This window comes from Hyla sarda, chromosome 2 (genome assembly GCF_029499605.1).
Source record: "Hyla sarda isolate aHylSar1 chromosome 2, aHylSar1.hap1, whole genome shotgun sequence".
Classification (NCBI taxonomy): Eukaryota; Metazoa; Chordata; class Amphibia; order Anura; family Hylidae; genus Hyla; species Hyla sarda.
The window spans coordinates 354,303,410-354,322,803 of NC_079190.1; the positions used below are offsets into that span (position 1 = coordinate 354,303,410).

General features: G+C 42.2%; 1 protein-coding gene across 2 annotated transcripts in view; it reads left to right on the forward strand.

Annotated features, from left to right (window-relative positions):
• Positions 1–19,394, forward strand: part of WNT2B (Wnt family member 2B) — a 105,131-nt gene that overhangs the window by 65,278 nt on the left and 20,459 nt on the right. Inside the window, exon 2 of one of the 2 annotated variants that reach the window (XM_056558284.1) lies at positions 18,992–19,212. In XM_056558284.1, the coding sequence (XP_056414259.1) occupies positions 18,992–19,212 (221 nt within the window). The remainder of the gene's footprint in view (positions 1–18,991; positions 19,213–19,394) is intronic. The other variant, XM_056558285.1, reaches the window with a different exon arrangement.

Sequence of the window (19,394 nt, forward strand, 5' to 3'; positions counted from 1 at the left end):
TTAGAGATTTTTCCATCTTTCCTTGGCTTCTTTATGCACATTAATACAAATTTTTACCTGGGGTGCCCAAACATTTGATCCCCACTGTATGACTCTATTCACACAGCAGACACATCTACAAACATTAATGGGACTTGATATAAAGCAGTCTATATTCTGCTCATCAGTCTGAAAGACAAGCTTGGTCAAGTATCTCTAAGTTTGAGGCTTGGAATGTGCAAAATGTGCATGTCTGGAATCTAGGAGACTACAACTGGTGACAAAAGTGTAATGTTAATGATATTAGGTTTCTAAGATATTGTTATTGGCATAGTGGCATAAAGTTGTCTGAAAGTTGTCAGCTAAAAAGTTGAATGTGAAGTTCTGGCAGTAACATGTCTCCATCAGTGGTGGATTATGACATGTCCTGGGGAGCCAGTGGCTGCCAAAACAGAACATATGCTTTCTGTTCTGTCAGGTTACCCTATTGTGGTTTTGCAATGATTTTGTGCAAATCACTTTAAAACTGCAGCAATGAGGCCATTTACTAAAGTTTTAACAGGCTGCTATGATAAAACTGATATTCCACCCTACCATAGGTAGTAGACAGCCCAAAAAAAAAAAAACTGCAAAAAAAAAAAAGGACACTGCAGTAAAATTTGTATGAATACAGTATCTGACATAAGTGAGTCCACCCTTCACATTGGTGTAAATATTTGATTATATCTTGTGGCAACACTGAAGAAATGACATTCTGAGTTTGCAGCCTGCATAACAGTGTTTAATGTTCTGTCCTCACAAAATAACTCAACACAGCCATTTATATCTGAACCTTGGCAACAGAACTGAGTACACCCCTAAGTGGGTGCAATCAACCATTCTCCCTCCCTGCTATCATGTGATTGTTTGTGTTACAAGCTGTCAGGTGTGAATGGGGAGCAGTTTTATTGCTCTCACATACTGGTCACATGAAATCTCATGGCAAAGAACTCTTTGAGGATCTAAAAAAATATTTTTTTTTTCTACATAAAGATGGCCTAGGCTATAGGAAGATTGTCAAGACCCTGAAACTGAGCTGCAACATGGTGGGCAAGACCATACAGCTGTTTCACAGGACAAGTTCCATTCAAAATAGGCTTTGCCCTGGTAAACCAAAGAAGATGAGTGCACATGCTCAGCATCGTATCCAGAGGTTATCTTTGGAAAATAGATGTATGACTGCTGCCAGCATTGCCTTCATCAAGTTGGTTTGCATAGCTGTCTTCCCAGATTTAGGACATAGATTACTGGAACCATGTCCCGTGGTCCGACGAGACTAAGATAAACATGTTTGGTTCAGATGGTGTCAAGGGTGTGTGGTGACAACCAGATGAAGAGTACAAAGACAAATGTACAGTCAAGCATGGTGGTAGGAGTTTCATGGACGGGGCTGCACAAGTGCTGGTGGCCATGAGAAGCTACAGTTCACTGAGGGAACCATGAATGGAAACAACTGTGGCATACTGAAGCAGGGCATGATCCCCTCCCTTGAGAAAGTGGTCCGCAGGACAGTATTTCAACATTATAATGACCTCCAAGATGACCACTGCCTTGCTAAAGAAGCTAAGTGAAAAAGGTGATGGACTGGTCAAGCATGTCTTCAGACCCAAACCTTATTGAGCATCTGTAGGGCATCCTCAAATGGTAGGTGGGGGAGCAGAAGGTCTCTAACATCCACCAGCTCTGTGATGTCATCACTGAGGAAAGGAAGAGGACTCCAGTGGCAACCTGTGAAGCTCTGGTGAACTCCACGTCCAAGAGGCATAAGGAAGTGCTGGAAAATAATGGTGGTCACACAAAATGTTGACACTTTGGGCCCAATTTGGACATTACCACTTGTGTGAACATTTCACTTTTGTTGCCTAGGTTTGGACACTAATGGCTGTGTGTTAAGTTATTATGAGGGGACACAACATTAAACATTGTTATACAGGCTGTGTGATCACTACTTGTATTAAAATATGCAAAAATATACAAATCATTCTAGGGAACTGCCGCAGTTCTAGCATAATAGATATTCAATAGAATATTTGCTTTCACAAACCCTAGAAGATTTATTTCTTTGCCAAAGATGTCACAGTACTTTCCACATCAGGAGTAAACATTTTAGCTCAGAGGTCTCCAGTATGTGCAAGCCAAGCATTTTTTTCAGATATAACATTCAAGTGATTAATAATTGAGATTCAAGATGGCAATATAAATATAATACAATGGTATTCAAATAGAAAAAGAATTTATTGTTTTTGCTTTGACTGGACAGTGAAAGGGTAAAAGTGGTTAAGTGAAGCATTTACCAGGTTTTGATACTGTTTTTATGCAAATAATCTAACCTGTAACACAAAGTCACTGGTAATATAATATGAAGAAATATCTGGACATTTTCACCTTCCTATTATACATAACTGCAACCAACATTTGTGTGTGTATTCATATATATATATATATATATATATATATTTCTGAAAATTTGGGAATTTGATGTTTTGCTTTGTTTGTTTCTTTTTCCGCCTATAGGGTTTTTTTTTTCACAGATTCCAGGGAAACCCCTTAAATGTCCCCATTTACATTATAAATCTTTACTTGTATTTTGCAAACTCTAAAGCATGTCCATACCGTGGTCAGTCCCAAGACAACTTTCTCCTGTTATTATTCTAGAGATGATATTAATGATATGACTTTTCTAGTGTTATTCTATGACCATGGTGGCCAATCACAACACACTATGGTGGAACATCTCAATGGTATGTAATGGTGATAGTATGTTAGACTGTTCGGCCTTCATCTGGTCGCCTCCTAGTCCATTACGTCATTTCCTGTGTTTTGGAGGCAGAGAAGTCTGCTCTCGATGGGTTCTGACATTAATCTGTAGGTATATAAACCCCCGTGTGAGATGGTATCAGTGCCATGACTAAGAGCATCTGCTCGAAACGCGTCAGCGTTTCACTCCTGTTTTATGAGTGACATGTCACTTGCCACCACTGTGGCACACCTTTTTTTAATGTGCACTATTAAACATTAAGTTTTACTGGATTTTCCCACCAGGAGCTGGATTTTCTTCCTTCAATTCCTATGTTAGGCTGTGTACAAGGTTGGAGTAATATTAATTGATAGAACATGAAAAGTACAAGCCTATGAATTCATCTGAAGTCAATGCTGAGTGCTGAAATTGACTGGTTTGCTAATTATCATGTATATAAATGTAACAGGGAGTTACCTGCTCAGGATTCTCCATTTTCAGCCTTGGAAAAACACTGTACAGTGAAACCTCTTCAAGATGACCACCCATAATTACACAAAAAAGTGGGGGTGGTCTTCTTAAAGAATTCATGATCACTGGAGGAACTGAAAATACATCACAGGTCTGGTCTGGATAAGGGGTGGTCTTTATAAAGAGGTTGTCTTCTGGAATGGTTTTACTGTATTAGCTTTCCACAGATATCACATTATCACCATTGGGACCTACATTTCCTAAAATGACATTTGAATAGAGGTAGAAGAAAAGCGCTATATAAAAAAAAGTATATAAATATATTTAAAAAAAAAAAGAAAACTTTTAAGATTTCATCCATTACAGTTAGTCTTTTTCGAAATGTTACATTTTCATAGTATATAAAAAACACTGACATAATTTCTTATTATTACTACAGTCTGGGGTAAAGTTAAACATCAGCCAGATGAGTAAAAGATTTTGACTTTTTATTGTCACATGTTACGAAAGTGCTGAGACTGTGAAAAATAACAAGTAGAAGTGTATATATCTGCATGTTAAGCCAGAAAGGAATTGTGTACATACAGTAGAAACATCTCTTAAAAAGTACCTGTCACCAAATAAACTTTTCTAAACTACCTCAGGCTATTTTCCCTATCTACTCCTAAAACTCCTCCAACCCTTAAAAAAAATTCAGAGCTTTAAAAAGCTGTGCATCATACCTTTATTCTTGCTCACATAGTGCAATCTCCCAGCAGTAGAAAGTGGGCGTTTCCCAGCAGGCATGACATCACTGAAGCCTGTTGGGGGACAACTTCCGCCCTCACAGTGTTGCAGTGCTGTGATGAACAGAAGACAGAACAGAAGACCTCTGTGCAGCTTTCAGTGAGGCTCTTTGCAGCTGTCAATCAAGCTCAGTGAGTTCCTGAATTTGGTCTCCTGCCAGGCCAGGAGGAGACCAAACTCACTGTATTAATTGTGGCAGGGAAGAGAACAGAGCCACCTAGTGGCCATTTTTTCTATTACATTTTAAACATATTTATCATGTTGATAATTTTAAAAGCAAGCGAATGGGAAAGTGTTTGTTAATTACACAAGGAACACTTTATTAAAGTTTTATTTGGTGACAGGTACTCTTTAAGTAATGAAATAAGATTCCTGTATATTTACCAGTGCTATGCTTTAGATAATCCATTACAAGGAATGTACCCGATATGTATTAGATAATTTGCCTTGTTTCCTATTAAAGAAGAACTCCAGAACACAAAAATTGTCCCCATACTGTCGACAGTAAAAAATAAACAGATTCATACCTTCCTTCGCTCCCCCGGTGCTTCCGGTAACCCGCTCCAGTCTCCGCTGTGATCCTCTTCCTGGTTGCCGGTGGTCAGCGAGTCATACTGCACTCAGCCAATCACTGGCCGCAGCAAAGTCCCGACTCGACCAGCGATAGGCTGAGTGGCAGTGTGACGTTTTCAGCCCTGAAAACTGAGTGCAGTATGACTGCCTTTAATTGACACTTAAACAGTTAAATAACCTTCATCTGAGATCTGTCCACACTGGTTTCTAACAGCAGCTGTTATCTGTTATAGCTGTTATACTTGCTACAAAAAATCTTTTCAGGACACAAGGATGTCTCTGTTACCTCTCTGCGGCCCTGCGTTAACTTTAAAAACGTAGGGGCTGCCGGGAGGTAGCGCACGAAGGGATGTCACTGATGTTCTGTGCGTGCGCCCATAGAAGAACCGAGCAGAGCGGAGCGGAGCAGTGAGGAGGATGCGCGCGTGGTAGGTCACCACTCACCAGCACGTCATCTTCAGTGTTCCGACCACCACTCCTCTCCGGTCCCGGGACCTACTGCTATGGCCCATAGGCCATAGCAGTAGATCGTGACCCCGGACCGGAGGAGTGGTGGTCGGAACACTGGGGCAGTAAACAGGCATACAGCCTTCAGCCATACACTGTATATGGCTGAAGGCTGTATGTCTGTGGGGGAACTGTACTGCACCTAATGTGGGGAACTATACTGCCAACCTAATGTGGGGGAAATGTACTGCACCTTATGTGGGAGAACTGTACTGTACCTAATGTGGGGAAACTGTACTGCACCTAATGTGGGGACCTATACTGCACCTAATGGGGGGAACTATACTTCACCTAATGTGGGGAACTGTACTACACCTAATGTGGGGAAACTATACTGCACCTAATGTGGTGAAACAATACTGCACCTAATGTGGGGGAACTGTACTGCACCTAATGTGGGGAACTATACTGCACCTAATGTGGGGGAACTATACTGCACCTAATGTGGGGGAACTCTACTGCACCTAATGTGGAGAACTATACTGCACCTAATGTGGAGAACTATACTGCACCTAATGTGGGGGAACTATACTGCACCTAATGTGGGGGAACTATACTGCACCTAATGTGGTGGAACTGTACTGCACACCTAATGTTGGGAAACTGTACTGCACACCTAATGTGGGGTAATTGTACTGCACAGATAATGGCCCTGATTTACTAAGAGTGGAGTGTTTATTCTGGAGTGATTTCAATATCACTCGTCTTTTTTTTCAGGCTTATTTACTATTCTGTTGCACATGTCGGTTATTTTTCTGTCGCATGTTTTTTTTGTGTCTCACTAGTCAATTGTGTCGCACAAACTCCGAGCTAAAGAAATTAGTTGTGTGAGTCATAATGGTTTAGACTTGTTTGTTTAAAAATGCTTTCATGAATCATGTGTTATAATTTTTTCAAACATTACAACAATTATCCTTGTTTATCAGCTTGGGTGTTAAATTGATTTAAACCTAATATTGCAAATGTGTTAAAAAGAAAGAAAGAAAAAATATATAAACATTAATTATCACAAAAGCATTCAATATTTTATAAATAAAAGTTTTGAACTGTACAAAATGTTTTCAGGTTGTAAAACAAGTTACTTTCACAAAAAACACAATGTCAAACAGTCCCTTGTTAGAAATCCCTCCATTTTTGGAATTTCACTCGGCCTCTTGGCTGTCGGTTATTGTGTGAGGCAAACTCACACTTTTTCTTGAGTGATTTTGGAAGTACTCCGAGCATTTTTTTGTTTTTGTCAGTAAAACGCCCATTTTTGAATAAAACACACCCATTTCAGAGTGAAAAAAAATACTCTGAGTGTTTTCTAAAGTGTCGGTCGCATAGTGGTCGCATAAATAGTTGCACAGTCGCAATAACCGAGAAAAAAAAGTCTGTTTGGACTTTAGTAAATGAGGACCAATGTGGGGAAACTGTACTGCACGCCTAATGTGCGGGGACTTCTACTGCACCTAATGTGGGGAACTATACTGCACCTAATGTGGGGGAACTATACTGCACCTAATGTGGGGAACTATACTGCACCTAATGTGGGGAACTATACTGCACCTAATGTGGGGAATTATACTGCACCTAATGTGGGGGAACTATACTGCCAACCTAATGTGGGGAACTGTACTGCCAACCTAATGTGAGGGAACTATACTGCAAACCTAATGTGGGGGAACTATACTGCCAACCTAATGTGGGGAACTATACTGCCAACCTAATATGGGGAACTATACTGCCAGCCTAATGTGGGGGAACTACAACCTAATGCGGGGGAACTATACTGCACCTAATGTGGTGGAACTGCCGGGGGGGGGGGCATCATAATGAAGTGCTCCGTCTTCCAGGCAGCCTCTGGCTCTGAGCATGGTGGCTCAGTGGTTAGCCAAAGTAGGTTGGTAGGTTGTTTAGTTTGCTATGAAATTTGCCTTATTTTCTATGTGTGTGTCTAAGAAAGAAAAATTGGATTGTGAGCCTCTTTGGGGATAGTGCCTCAGTACAATACTGCTGAATATGTGGGAACTATGTGAGTACAATGAATACATCCATTTTGCTGTTATAGTGTATGATGTCATCAAAACATTACCAATAGAGAAGAGAAATTCATGGAAAGCAACCATTAAATATTTGTGAGCTATTAATCTAAAGGAAACAATGAATACATGAACACCTTTATATCACGAATAGAATAGACTGCACCTAACACAATCCACATAGTAAACTGTCCAGTGATACGCACTTTCCATCCTCATCTGACCTTGTCATGCTGCCAGCATTCCTAACACAGAAAGAATCATTGATGAGCTGTGTAAAAAAAATGTAACTTACTTTGCATTCTATTACTATTCCTGTGCAGCCTTTGGCTGTTCAGAGACATAAGATAGATGATAGTAGATATCACCAGTTTCAGTCTGATGGGTGTGCTTAGGCTGTATATGTCATTAGGTACCCATTGGCCTGCACCAATGGCAGTGTGTTGAGAGTGGAAGCCCTTCATTGAGTAAAAATAGATGAAATGATTAATACTTTTGATATGTCACACAGACAAGTTAAAAGATTTGATCAGTCAGGGTCTCAGTGCTAGGTATACAATTACTAGGTATAGGAGGGAGAAGCACGCTCAACTCCCCCAGCTCACTGCTAGATCTATGTCATTGCCGGAGAGAGGCTCCATTGTAAAGGTTAGCCCTCCTGGTCCAATGACACAGAAGGGCTATGGTGGCACAAAATGCTGTTTATCCTGCTTCTGATACAAAGGTGTCAGAACACATAGTTAGCGCCTAACAGTTTGCTCTATATAGATCTGCATGGCCAAGACCAGGCAGAGTACTGGCCACTGGCTACCATAGCAGCTATGACAAGCACTTTGGCACCAAAACTGGATCATGGGGCAATGGAAGTCAGCCTGGTGTGCTGAATTATATTTTATTTTACATCTTTTGGACAGCCATGTGCATTATAGATATCACCAGGATGCATTTATAGAAATAAAAGAAAACTAGTGGAAGCAATGTTCTGCTGGGAAACCTCGGGTTCCCCTAATAAAAGTAACTGACCAAGTTTAAAATACAAGATACACTTTTCTCCTTCCTAATGGTAAGGAGGCATAATACTACCCACTGCCCTGTAGTCTCATACAGGGCGCTAAAGCTTGATTGTTGCAGTTCACTCTAAGTTGCATTGTTTTTTGTGCATTCCAGAATATACTTGAAAGGACTTTTGAAGTTAATCACAATAACTTTCTCTTGTTTTCATATCCACTGGTGCCAGAAAGTTATACATACAGTATTTGTAAATTACTTCTATTTAAAAAAAAATTAAGCCTTCCAGTACTTATTATTTGCTGTATACTACAGAGGAAGTTGTGTAGTTCTCTGCTGCCCCCTCTGTCAGTGTCAGACAGAAAAGAACTACACAACTTCCTCTGGAGCACACAGCAGCTGGCAAGTACTCGAAGGATTAATATTTTTAAATAGAAGTAATTTACAAATCATTTTAGATACTTAAAGGCATACTGCCATATCCACTCATTTAGACCCAGGGGCCCCGTAGCCCTGGTTTTAAGTATCCAATGCAATTCCCTTTGTAGAAGTTTTCTATCAATTCTTTCACCCGGGTTAGCATATACACTTTCCAAGCCCAAAAAACGGAGTACTCCTGGGTTTCCATCGTGGACTTCTACTACGTGGAAGATCAGGCCAGGGGCACCCTTCATGGTGCGAAAAGAATAAAAAGGAACAAATAATTGCCACGTAGTAGAAGCCGCAGGGACAAAAAATTGCATACGCAATGTTCTTAGACCGACATGTAATTAGTTCTTTAACAGATTCCATATTATACTTGCAAAAATTGCAGTTTTTACATTTATAATTCCCTTTAGGTGCTAGGTCACTTAGTCACGTCTTTTTTTTAAATGGAGTTTTCTTTGATGAGTACATCCCCTATTGTTTTATTTTTCTTATAGGCTACTAATAGTTTATTTTTAGCTATGTTCCTTATATCCTCATCGGCCTCCGTTATATACCAATTGCATCTTATTGCTTGGTCTATTATTTTGTTTTGTGGGGAATTCTGAAAAGTAAAGGTGAATCTTCTTTGTTTTTCACAGTTTTTCTTTTTTTTGTTGGAATAGATTTTCTCTGTCTAGTTTATCTGCTCTTTGTCTTCCTATTTTTTTTATTAGGGCTTCTGGGTACTGTCTTTCTTTTAATCAGGCTTCTAATTTGTTCACTTGTTGATTATAGACTGAATCTTCCATATTATTTCTTTTTAATCTAAGGAATTGCCCATGAGGAATTCCCTTTTTGACTGTATATGGATGGGAACTCTTATAGTGTAATAAAATGTTTTTGGCTACATCCTTGCGGTAACCATCACTGACAATTGTGTTTTCTATCATTTTTAAATGAATGTCTAAACATTTTAGTGAATCCCCTCCATATTGATGGGTAAAAGCCATATTTTCTTTGTTGCAGATGTTAAGATAGGTGAGAAAATCGTAGAACTGTTGTTCGGTTCTGGACCATATTACTAGTATATCATCTACATACCAAACGTATGTTTTGATATACTGTAAAAATGGATTATGGACTGAGTAGACATAACGGTTTTCAAAAATTGCTAAAAACAAATTAGCGTAAGTACAGGACGCCGGAGTCCCCATCAGGGTTTTGGTGTCCTGTCTATACCATTGTTCTGAGAAAGTAAATGTCAAAATGAATCGGAGAGCATCACATACAAAATTAGTAAACCCTTATGATTTCTCACAGAGAAGTCAGAAGGGTATACTAATTTTGTATGTGATGCTCTCCCATTCATTTTGATCAATAGCACATTTACTTTCTCAGAACAATGGTATAGACAAGACACCGGAACCCCGATGGGGGCTCCAGTGTCCTGTACTTACGCTAATTTGTTTTTAGCAATTTTTGCTAAACGGACATTAATTCAGAGCACCACCACTATCTAAAGCAGATCCCTTACTGTTCACATCGAGCCTTTCCGGAGATTGGCTGTTAGCAGTGCCGTACTCGTCACTTGCTGATTAATTATATTGGGAATGAAGTGTGGATAATAGTTGGGTTTCCAGCACTCCTACACTCTGCATATGTAAGGAACACTGCGGCTTCTGGCTCCGCCGTATTCATGACACGTAGAGCTCACAGAGAAAACAGTTATTTCTTCCTAGATAACTGAGAAGCCTGGCCAGGGGTTGAGGACAGATACGGAAAATCCCACTTCTGCTCCAAATAATTTTTTAGGAAAATCTTCTAAACTGTGCCACAAAAAAATTTATTCATATCTGTGTTATGTTACAGTAGGTTAGTCATTAGTCAAAGTCATTAGTTAAAAAAATAAAATAAAATAAACCAGGTTTTCTTTTTTTTTTTTTCAAGCTTTACATTGTCAAATGTCTTTTTCACATTGTGTTGTCTCTTTAACCCCTTAAGGATCAAGGACGTATGCGTACATCCTGGCTCCCTGGTACTTAACCAGCCTATCGGTATTCCCGAGCGTGACTCGGGGTTAATTTTCGCTGCTAGAAGCGGTAACCCCGAGTCACGCTCGGGGTAGAATTGCAGAGTAGCTGTGCGGGCTGCACAGTATATCGCAAAAGCAATTGAATCGCGATTTTTGCGATATAGTGATGCAGCCCCCGGGAAAATATGTGATTATCTGCTCGGGTCGGCTCCCGTGGCGGGGGCCGGCCAGAGCAGGTAAAGACATATACTAAAAGTCAGTGTTTCTCAACCAGGGGGCCTCCAGATGTTGCAAAACTACAACTCTCAGCATGCCCGGACAGCCAAAGGCTGTCCGGGCATGCTGGGAGCAGTAGTTTCACAACAGCTGGAGGCCCCCTGGTAGAAAAACACTGAGCTAAATGTAAAAGTAAAAAGGAAGAAAATAAAAAAACCTTTTGCTCACCTAATCCCGGTCCCTGCAGATGTCGTTCCCCTCCGTGCGCTCTGGTCCCTGCTCTCTTCACTATGCATCTTACAGGACCTTTCCCTTTTCAGCCAATCACAGGCCGCAGTGGTGTAAAGCCAGTGATTGGCTGAAGGGGAAAGGGCTTGTTCTGCAGCAAATACACTAGGTTTGAAATCTGCCCGGCAAACCTAGTGTATGCTGCTGCAGGACAAGAAGGTGACAGAGGGGGGAATGTGACACAGGGGAGAATGTAACAAGGGGGGGGGGGGGAATGTGACAAGGGGGGGGAATGTGACAAGGGGGGGGAATGTGACAAGGGGGGGTAATGTGACAAGGGGGGGGAATGTGACAAGGGAGGGGGAATGTGACGGGGGGAGATGTGGAATTTCAATGAAAAAAATTGTACCGCTTTTGGTACAAATTTCCATACAGAATCATACCGCCAGGGAGGTTAAGGACCAAGGACGTACACATACATCCGTGGGAATTTCGGTCCCTGCCACACGCAAGGCGGGGACCATGGTGACTGCTGATATCTATCAGCAGGCACCCCGTGCAAATGCCCAGGGGGTCCTGACCCCCCCCCCCCATGTCGTCGATGGACGCAAAAGATTTGCGCTGGTTCTGGGTCATACGGGTCTCCGGTGACCCGGAAAATAAGGGGTATCGGGGTTGTCCAAGACACCCACGATCCCCCTGAAGGGATAGGAGTGAGGTGGCAGGGGTGCGACCCCCCCTATCCCTGCTATTGGTCGAATGTTCGGTTCTCCCGTTCTGCCCACCAACAGTAGGCTGGGCAGAACGGGGAACTGGCGGACGGCGATGCGGCTCACTGGATCCTACGGAAGCCGGTGAATTGCCTAGCAACATTTGGAGGGCTACAGTCTGAGAACACTATACAGTGGTCTCTAAACTGTAGCCCTCCAGATATTGCAAAACTACAACTCACAGCATGCCCAGACAGTTTTTTGCTGTTTGGGCATGCTGGGATTTGCAGTTTTGCAACAGCTGGAGGGCTACAGTTTGGAGATCACTGTGCAGTGGTCTCTAAACTGTGACCCTCTAGATCTTGCAAAACTACAACTCCTAGCATGCCTAAACAGCAGTTTGCTGTCTGGCCATGGTGGGATTTGTAGTTTTGCAACATCTGGAGGGCCACAGTTTGGAGATCACTGTGCAGTGGTCTCTAAACTGTAGCCCTCCAGATGTTTCAAAACTGCAAATCCCAGCATGCCCAAACAGCTGTCTCAGCATGCTGGCAGTTGAAGTTGCGTACATCCAGCTGTTGCATATCTACATCTCCCAGCATGCCCTTCAGCGATAAGTACATGCTGGGAGTTGTAGTTTTGAAACAGATGGAGGCACACTGGTTGGAAAATACTAAGTTAGGTAACAGAACCAGTGTGCCTCCAGCTGTTGCAAAAGTACAACTCCTAGCATGCACGGTCTGTCAGTGCATGCTGGGAGTTCTAGTTTTGAAACAGCTGTACAGGGTACATTCACACGGGCGAGTTTACAGTGAGTTTCCTGCTTCAAGTTTGAGCTGTGGGAAATTTTTCGCCGCAGCGCAAACTCCTAGCGGGAAACTCACCGTAACCCGCCAGTGTGAATGTACCCTAAAAACACTACACTACACTAACACATAATAAAGGGTAAAACACTACATATACACCCCTTTACACTGTCCCCCCCCCCCCCAATAAAAATGAGAAACGTATCGAACGGCAGTATTTCCAAAACGGAGCCTCCAGCTATTGCAAAACAACAACTCCCAGCATTTCCGGACAGCCACTGACTGTCCAGGCATGCTGCGAGTTTAGCAACAGCTGGAGGCATCCTATTTGGGAAACACTGGTGTAGAATACCCCTATGCAATCCCTATTTCAGTCCTCAAATGCGCTCTCCCACTTCGGAGCCCTGTTGTATTTCAAGGAAACAGTTTAGGGCCACATATGGGGTATTTCCCTACTCGGGAAAAATTGCACTACAAATATTTTTTTTTTCTCCTTTTACCGCTTATGAAAATGAAAAGTTGGGGGCTACACCAGCCTGTTAGTGTAAAAAAATGAAAAGGGTTCTCCACTGCTTTAACCTTCTTGGGGCAGTTAGGTAGTACTGTGGCTATATGTTATTACCCCTTTGTTTCCTGCTGGTAACGCTACTGTAGTTGGGTTATTTTTTACCTTATTTTCAAACCCAGAAGCTGGTTACTTCATTCGTTTGCTTGCGTTTTTCGACCACTGTTTTTTTTGAGCCGCCGCCATCTTTCCATCGCTACGTCACCCTGCAGGGTGTTGTGTTGGAGGCTGGCCTGCCCCACGCTCCGTACGTGCCCGCCTCCCGCGCTGATGAATATTCCACCGTCATAATCGCGGACCTCCTTCCTTTCAGCTTCTTATAAGCTGATTGCTGATTGGGCTGCTCGCGGCGAATCCGCTCCGTTGTTGGGCGCATGCACAGTTCGTCCCCGGTCGGGAGGGTCATCTGCCAGAGAGCGCCTAGCAAACCTTCGGGAGTGTTAACAATACCCCAGCGCGTCAGTCCCGAAGCTGAAAACACAATGGCACATGCGCAGATGACCCTCCCGACCGAGGACGAACTGCGCATGCGCCCAACAACGGAGCCGCGAGCAGCCCAATCAGCAATCAGCTTATAAGAAGCTGAAAGGAAGGAGGTCCGCGATTATGACGGTGGAAAATTCATCAGTGCGGGAGGCGGGCACGTACGGAGCGTGGGGCAGGCCGGCCTCCAACACAACACCCTGCAGGGTGACGTAGCGATGGAAAGATGGCGGCGGCTGAAAAAAAACAGTGGTCGAAAAACACAAGCAAACTAATGAAGTAACCAGCTTCCGGGTTTGAAAATAAGGTAAGATATAACCCAACTACAGTAGCGTTACCAGCAGAAAACAAAGGGGTAATAACATATAGCCACAGTACTACCTAACTGCCCCAAGAAGGTTAAAGCAGTGGAGAACCCCTTTAAAACATTTACACTAACATGCTGGCGTTGCCCCATACTTTTTATTTTCACAAGCGGTAAAAAGAAAAAAAGACCCCCAAAATTTGTAACGCAATTTCTCCCGAGTACGGAAATACCCAATCTGTGGGTGTAAAATGCTCTGCGGACGCACAACAAGGCTCTGGAGTGAGAGCGCACTATGTACATTTGAGGTCTAAATTGGTAATTTGCACAGCGGTGGCTGATTTTACAGCGGTTCTGACATAAACGCAAAAAAATAAATACCCACATGTGACCCCATTTTGGAAACGAAACCCCTCATGGAATGAAACAAGGGGTATAGTGAGCCTTAACACCCCACAGGTGTTTGAAGAATTTTCATTAAAGTTGGATGGGAAAATGAAAAAAATAATGTTTCCACTAAAATGCTAGTTACCCAAAATTTTTCATTTTCACAAGGGAAAATAGGAAAAAAGCCCCCCAGATTTGTAACCCCATTTCTTCTGAGTAAGAACATACCCCATATGTGGATGTAAAGTGCTCTGCTGGCGAACTACAATGCTCAAAAGAGAAGGAGCGCCATTGGGCTTTTGGAGAGAAAATTTGTCCGGAATTGAAGGCCATGTGGGAACAAAGCCTCCATAGTTCCAGAACAATGGATACCCCACATGTGACCCCATTTTGGAAACTACACCCCTTATGTATTATAAGAAGGGGTACACTGAGCATTCACGCCCCACAGGTGTCTGACAGATTTTTGGAACAGTGGTCCATGAAAATGAAAAATTTAATTTTTCATTTGCTCAGTCCAATGTTCCAAAGACCTGTCAAACGCCAGTGTGGTGTAAAAACTTACTGCACCGCTTATTAAATTATGTGAGGGTTGTAGTTTCCAAAATGGGGTCACATGTGGGGCGGTCTACTGTTCTGGCACCACAGGGGGGCTTTGTAAACGCACATGGCCCCTGACTTCCATTCCAAACAAATTCTCTCTCTAAAAGCTCAATGGCGATCCTCCTCTTCTGAGCATTGTAGTGCACCAGCAGAGCACTTGATGTCCATACATGGGGTATTTCCATACTCAGAAATGGGGTTACAAATTTTGGGGATCATTTTCTCCTATTACGCCTTGTAAAAATGTTAAATTTTGGGAAAAACCAGCATTTTAGTGAAATTTTTTTTTTTCATTTACACATCCAACTTTAAGAAAAAGTCATCAAACACCTGTGGGGTGTTAAGATTCACTGTACCTACCCCTTGTTACGTTCCTTAAGGGGAGTAGTTTCCAAAATAGTATGCCATGTGTTTTATTTTTATTTTTTTTTGCTGTTCTGGTACTTCTTTTTGCTGTTCTGGGGCTTCCTAAATGTGACATGCCCCCCAAAAAACTATTCAGCTAAATTTGCTTTCCAAAAGCCAAATGTGACTCCTTCTCTTCTGAGCATTGTAGTTTGCCCCGCAGAGCATTTTACATCCTAACATGGGGTATTTCCATACTCAAAAGAGTTGGAGTTACAAATTTTGGGGGGCATTTTCTCCCTTTATCCTTCAAAAATTCATAAATTTGGGGGAAAAAACTGCATTTTTTTTTCATTTACACATCCGACTTTAACGAAAATTTGTCAAACACCTGTGGGGTGTTAAGGCTCACTGGACCCCTTGTTATGTGCCTTGAGGGGTGTAGTTTCCAAAATGGTATGCCATGTGTTTTTTTTTCTGCTGTTCTGGCACCATGGGGGCTTCCTAAATGCGACATGCCCCCCAAAAACCATTTCAGCAAAATTCACTCTCCAAAATCCCATTGTTGCTCCTTCCCTTCTGAGCCCTCTACTGAGCCCGCCGAACACTTGACATACACATATTAGTTATTTCCTTACTTGAGAGAAATTGGGTTACACATTTTGGGGGGCTTTTTCTCCTATTACTCCTTGTAAAAATTCAAAAACTGGGTCTAAAAGAACATGTGAGTATAAAAAATGAAGATTTTTAATTCTCTCCTTCACTTTGCTGCTATTCCTGTGAAACACCTAAAGGGTTAACACACTTACTGAATGTCATTTTGAATAGTTTGAGAGGTGCAGTTTTTATAATGGGGTCATTTATGGGGTATTTCTAATATGAAGGTCCTTCAAATCCACTTCAAAACTGAACTGGTCCCTGAAAAATTCTGATTTTGAAAATCTTGTGAACAATTGCTGCTGAACTTTGAAGCCCTCTGATGTTTTCCAAAATTAAAAACATGTCAACTTTACAATGCAAACATAAAGTAGACATATTGTATATGTGAATCAATATATAATTTATTTGGAATGTCTGTTTTCCTTACAAGCAGAGAGCTTCAAAGTTAGAAAAATGCAAAATTTTCAATTTTGTCATCAAATTTTGGAATTTTTCACCAAGAAATGATGCAAGTATCGACAAAAATTTACCACTAACATAAAATAGAATATGTCACGAAAAAACAATCTCCGAATCAGAATGAAAAGTAAAAGCATCCCAGAGTTATTAATGCTTAAAGTGACAGTGGTCAGATGTGCAAAAAACACTCTGGTCCTTAAAGGGGTTGTGCGCTGCCCTGGCTTTCGGAGCTCCGCACGCAGCGTCCGGAAGTTCATTACTCCGAACGCTGTGTGCGGGCTTCCGTGTTCGCGGCCGCCGGGCGTGACGTCATGCCCGCCCCCTCAACTAAAGTCTATGGGTAGGGGGCGCGACCGCTGTGACGCCCCTTCCCATAGACTTTGGTATAGGGGGCGGGCGTGACGTCAAAGCCAGGGCAGCGCACAACCCCTTTAAGGCCAAAATGGGCCTGGTCCTTAAGGGGTTAAATATTATATTGTCATTTATTGTATATATAACCAAATATCAACAAAAAACGTGGTCTCAAATGGCTGGAGGTGCTCAACCCCAAATGCAGTTGTGCATATATACTGGGGGAGCAGATCCTGCCCTTGTAGTCCGTTGCTAGGGGTGATCCCCAGCATAAAAATGCATACAATGGAGGATGCCTGCAGCGGACTACAAGTGCCACAATAGAATCCTACACCAGATAAACGGTGTGGATGTGTAACAATTAGAATAATACAATACAGAAATTTAGGTGCACTACTGTGGTAGATGTATACAGTGACATTGGCTAATCCCTCAACACTGATGTTAAAATTGAGACATTCGCCAGTGTATCCTTATATAAAGGACACACCAGAGCCCGCACACCAACGCCAAGGTTTCTCAGATGGCACGGGACCTAACGCTAACCTACCTGTGCGTAATAAGCAAAAACCAGGGGCCAGTGGGCAATTACAGCAGCACTAGGTCGACATGCAGCCTGCTCCCAGTACCCTCCAGCGTGACTGAGCACACATACAATGGAAGGGGGGAGAGAGGCTACAAGCCCCACCCAAGTTGGCTGATATAGGTGCATGGCCTCACAGGTGCAACCCTAATGCTGCCTGGAAAGTGTTCAAGGCGCATTAACATATGGAGTTTACACACCTCCTCGTATAAATTTACAAACAACAACAAAAAACGTGGTCTCAAATGGCTGGAGGTGCTCAACCCCAAATGCAGTTGTGCATATATACTGGGGGAGCAGATCCTGCCCTTGTAGTCCGTTGCTAGGGGCGATCCCCAGCATAAAAATGCATACAATGGAGGATGCCTGCAGCGGACTACAAGTGCCACAATAGAATCCTACACCAGATAAACGGTGTGGATGTGTAACAATTAGAATAATACAATACAGAAATTTAGGTGCACTACTGTGGTAGATGTATACAGTGACATTGGCTAATCCCTCAACACTGATGTTAAAATTGAGACATTCGCCAGTGTATCCTTATATAAAGGACACACCAGAGCCCACACACCAACGCCAAGGTTTCTCAGATGGCACGGGACCTAACGCTAACCTACCTGTGCGTAAAAAGCAAAAACCAGGGGCCAGTGGGCAATTACAGCAGCACTAGGTCGACATGCAGCCTGCTCCCAGTAGCAGGCTGCATGTCGACCTAGTGCTGCTGTAATTGCCCACTGGCCCCTGGTTTTTGCTTATTACGCACAGGTAGGTTAGCGTTAGGTCCCGTGCCATCTGAGAAACCTTGGCGTTGGTGTGCGGGCTCTGGTGTGTCCTTTATATAAGGATACACTGGCGAATGTCTCAATTTTAACATCAGTGTTGAGGGATTAGCCAATGTCACTGTATACATCTACCACAGTAGTGCACCTAAATTTCTGTATTGTATATAACCAAATATGTAGATATTAATTAGAAAATCACATCCGGAAACAAGCTGTGAACAAGACTGCATCTGTGACTACTAATAATGGGATTCCCAGTGATTACCTTAATTTCTAATATGTTTAATTTGACTACATCCTCTATTTAGGTTGAACTAACAGGGTTTTCTATTCCAAGAACAAATAAAGCATACAGAAATTTTTTTTAACATTTGGAAAAAAAATCCAAACATTTCCCAATAGGAAAAGATTAAAATGTTTCTATAAAATTCTAAGAGTACATTGTATATGTGTTTATGATATGGACTGGGAGCATATGGTGAGAGAGCTTTGCCATCTGTTCATACTGGTGTGGTACTGTGAGGTGTCCGTTGCTGCCCTGTCTGTCGAGTGGGGCTAGGTCATGCAGCATTAGGGCCTCTCTGTCAGTGGGCCATTTCCTCCTATTGGTACTGGCATCACATCATTAGGAACCCACTACAAACCCGTGGCTGTAATATGGCTAGCGGGCTTGCACATTGTGCAACATACAAGAAATGTCAAATTGCTCTAAAGTAAAAAAAAAAACATCCATTGTACATATGGTAAAATCAGTTGAAAACAATGAAAAACTGGACTAAAGAAAAAGTAAGCAATAGGAATAAGATTCAGACTTCAAAACCTAAAAAATAGATTTAAATGGTATTATAAATACAGCATATTGTTTGAAATACTTACATTGTAAAATTGTATGTTTGTTAGACATTAATATTGCAATTTACAAAGGTATCATATTTCTTTTTGTAGGTACATTGGCGCACTTGGAGCAAGAGTGATATGTGATAACATCCCGGGGCTTGTTAACAAGCAGAGGCAACTTTGTCAGAAGCATCCGGACATTATGCAAGCCATTGGTGAGGGGGCTAAGGAGTGGATCAGAGAGTGCCAGCATCAGTTCAGGCACCATCGCTGGAACTGCAGCACCCTGGACAGAGATCACACAGTCTTTGGTAGAGTCATGCTAAGAAGTATGTTGTCATGTCTAAAACAAAATCAACAAGCAGTGTGGGAATATAGTACAAAATCGGATATTATATACATATAAAGCATTCTTGTGTCATGGTGCAGAGGTGGCGTAATGTAAATCTGATTTGTTTTCTGGAATACTGCATCTTTAGACATAATACAGCGATATATAGACAATATAGAC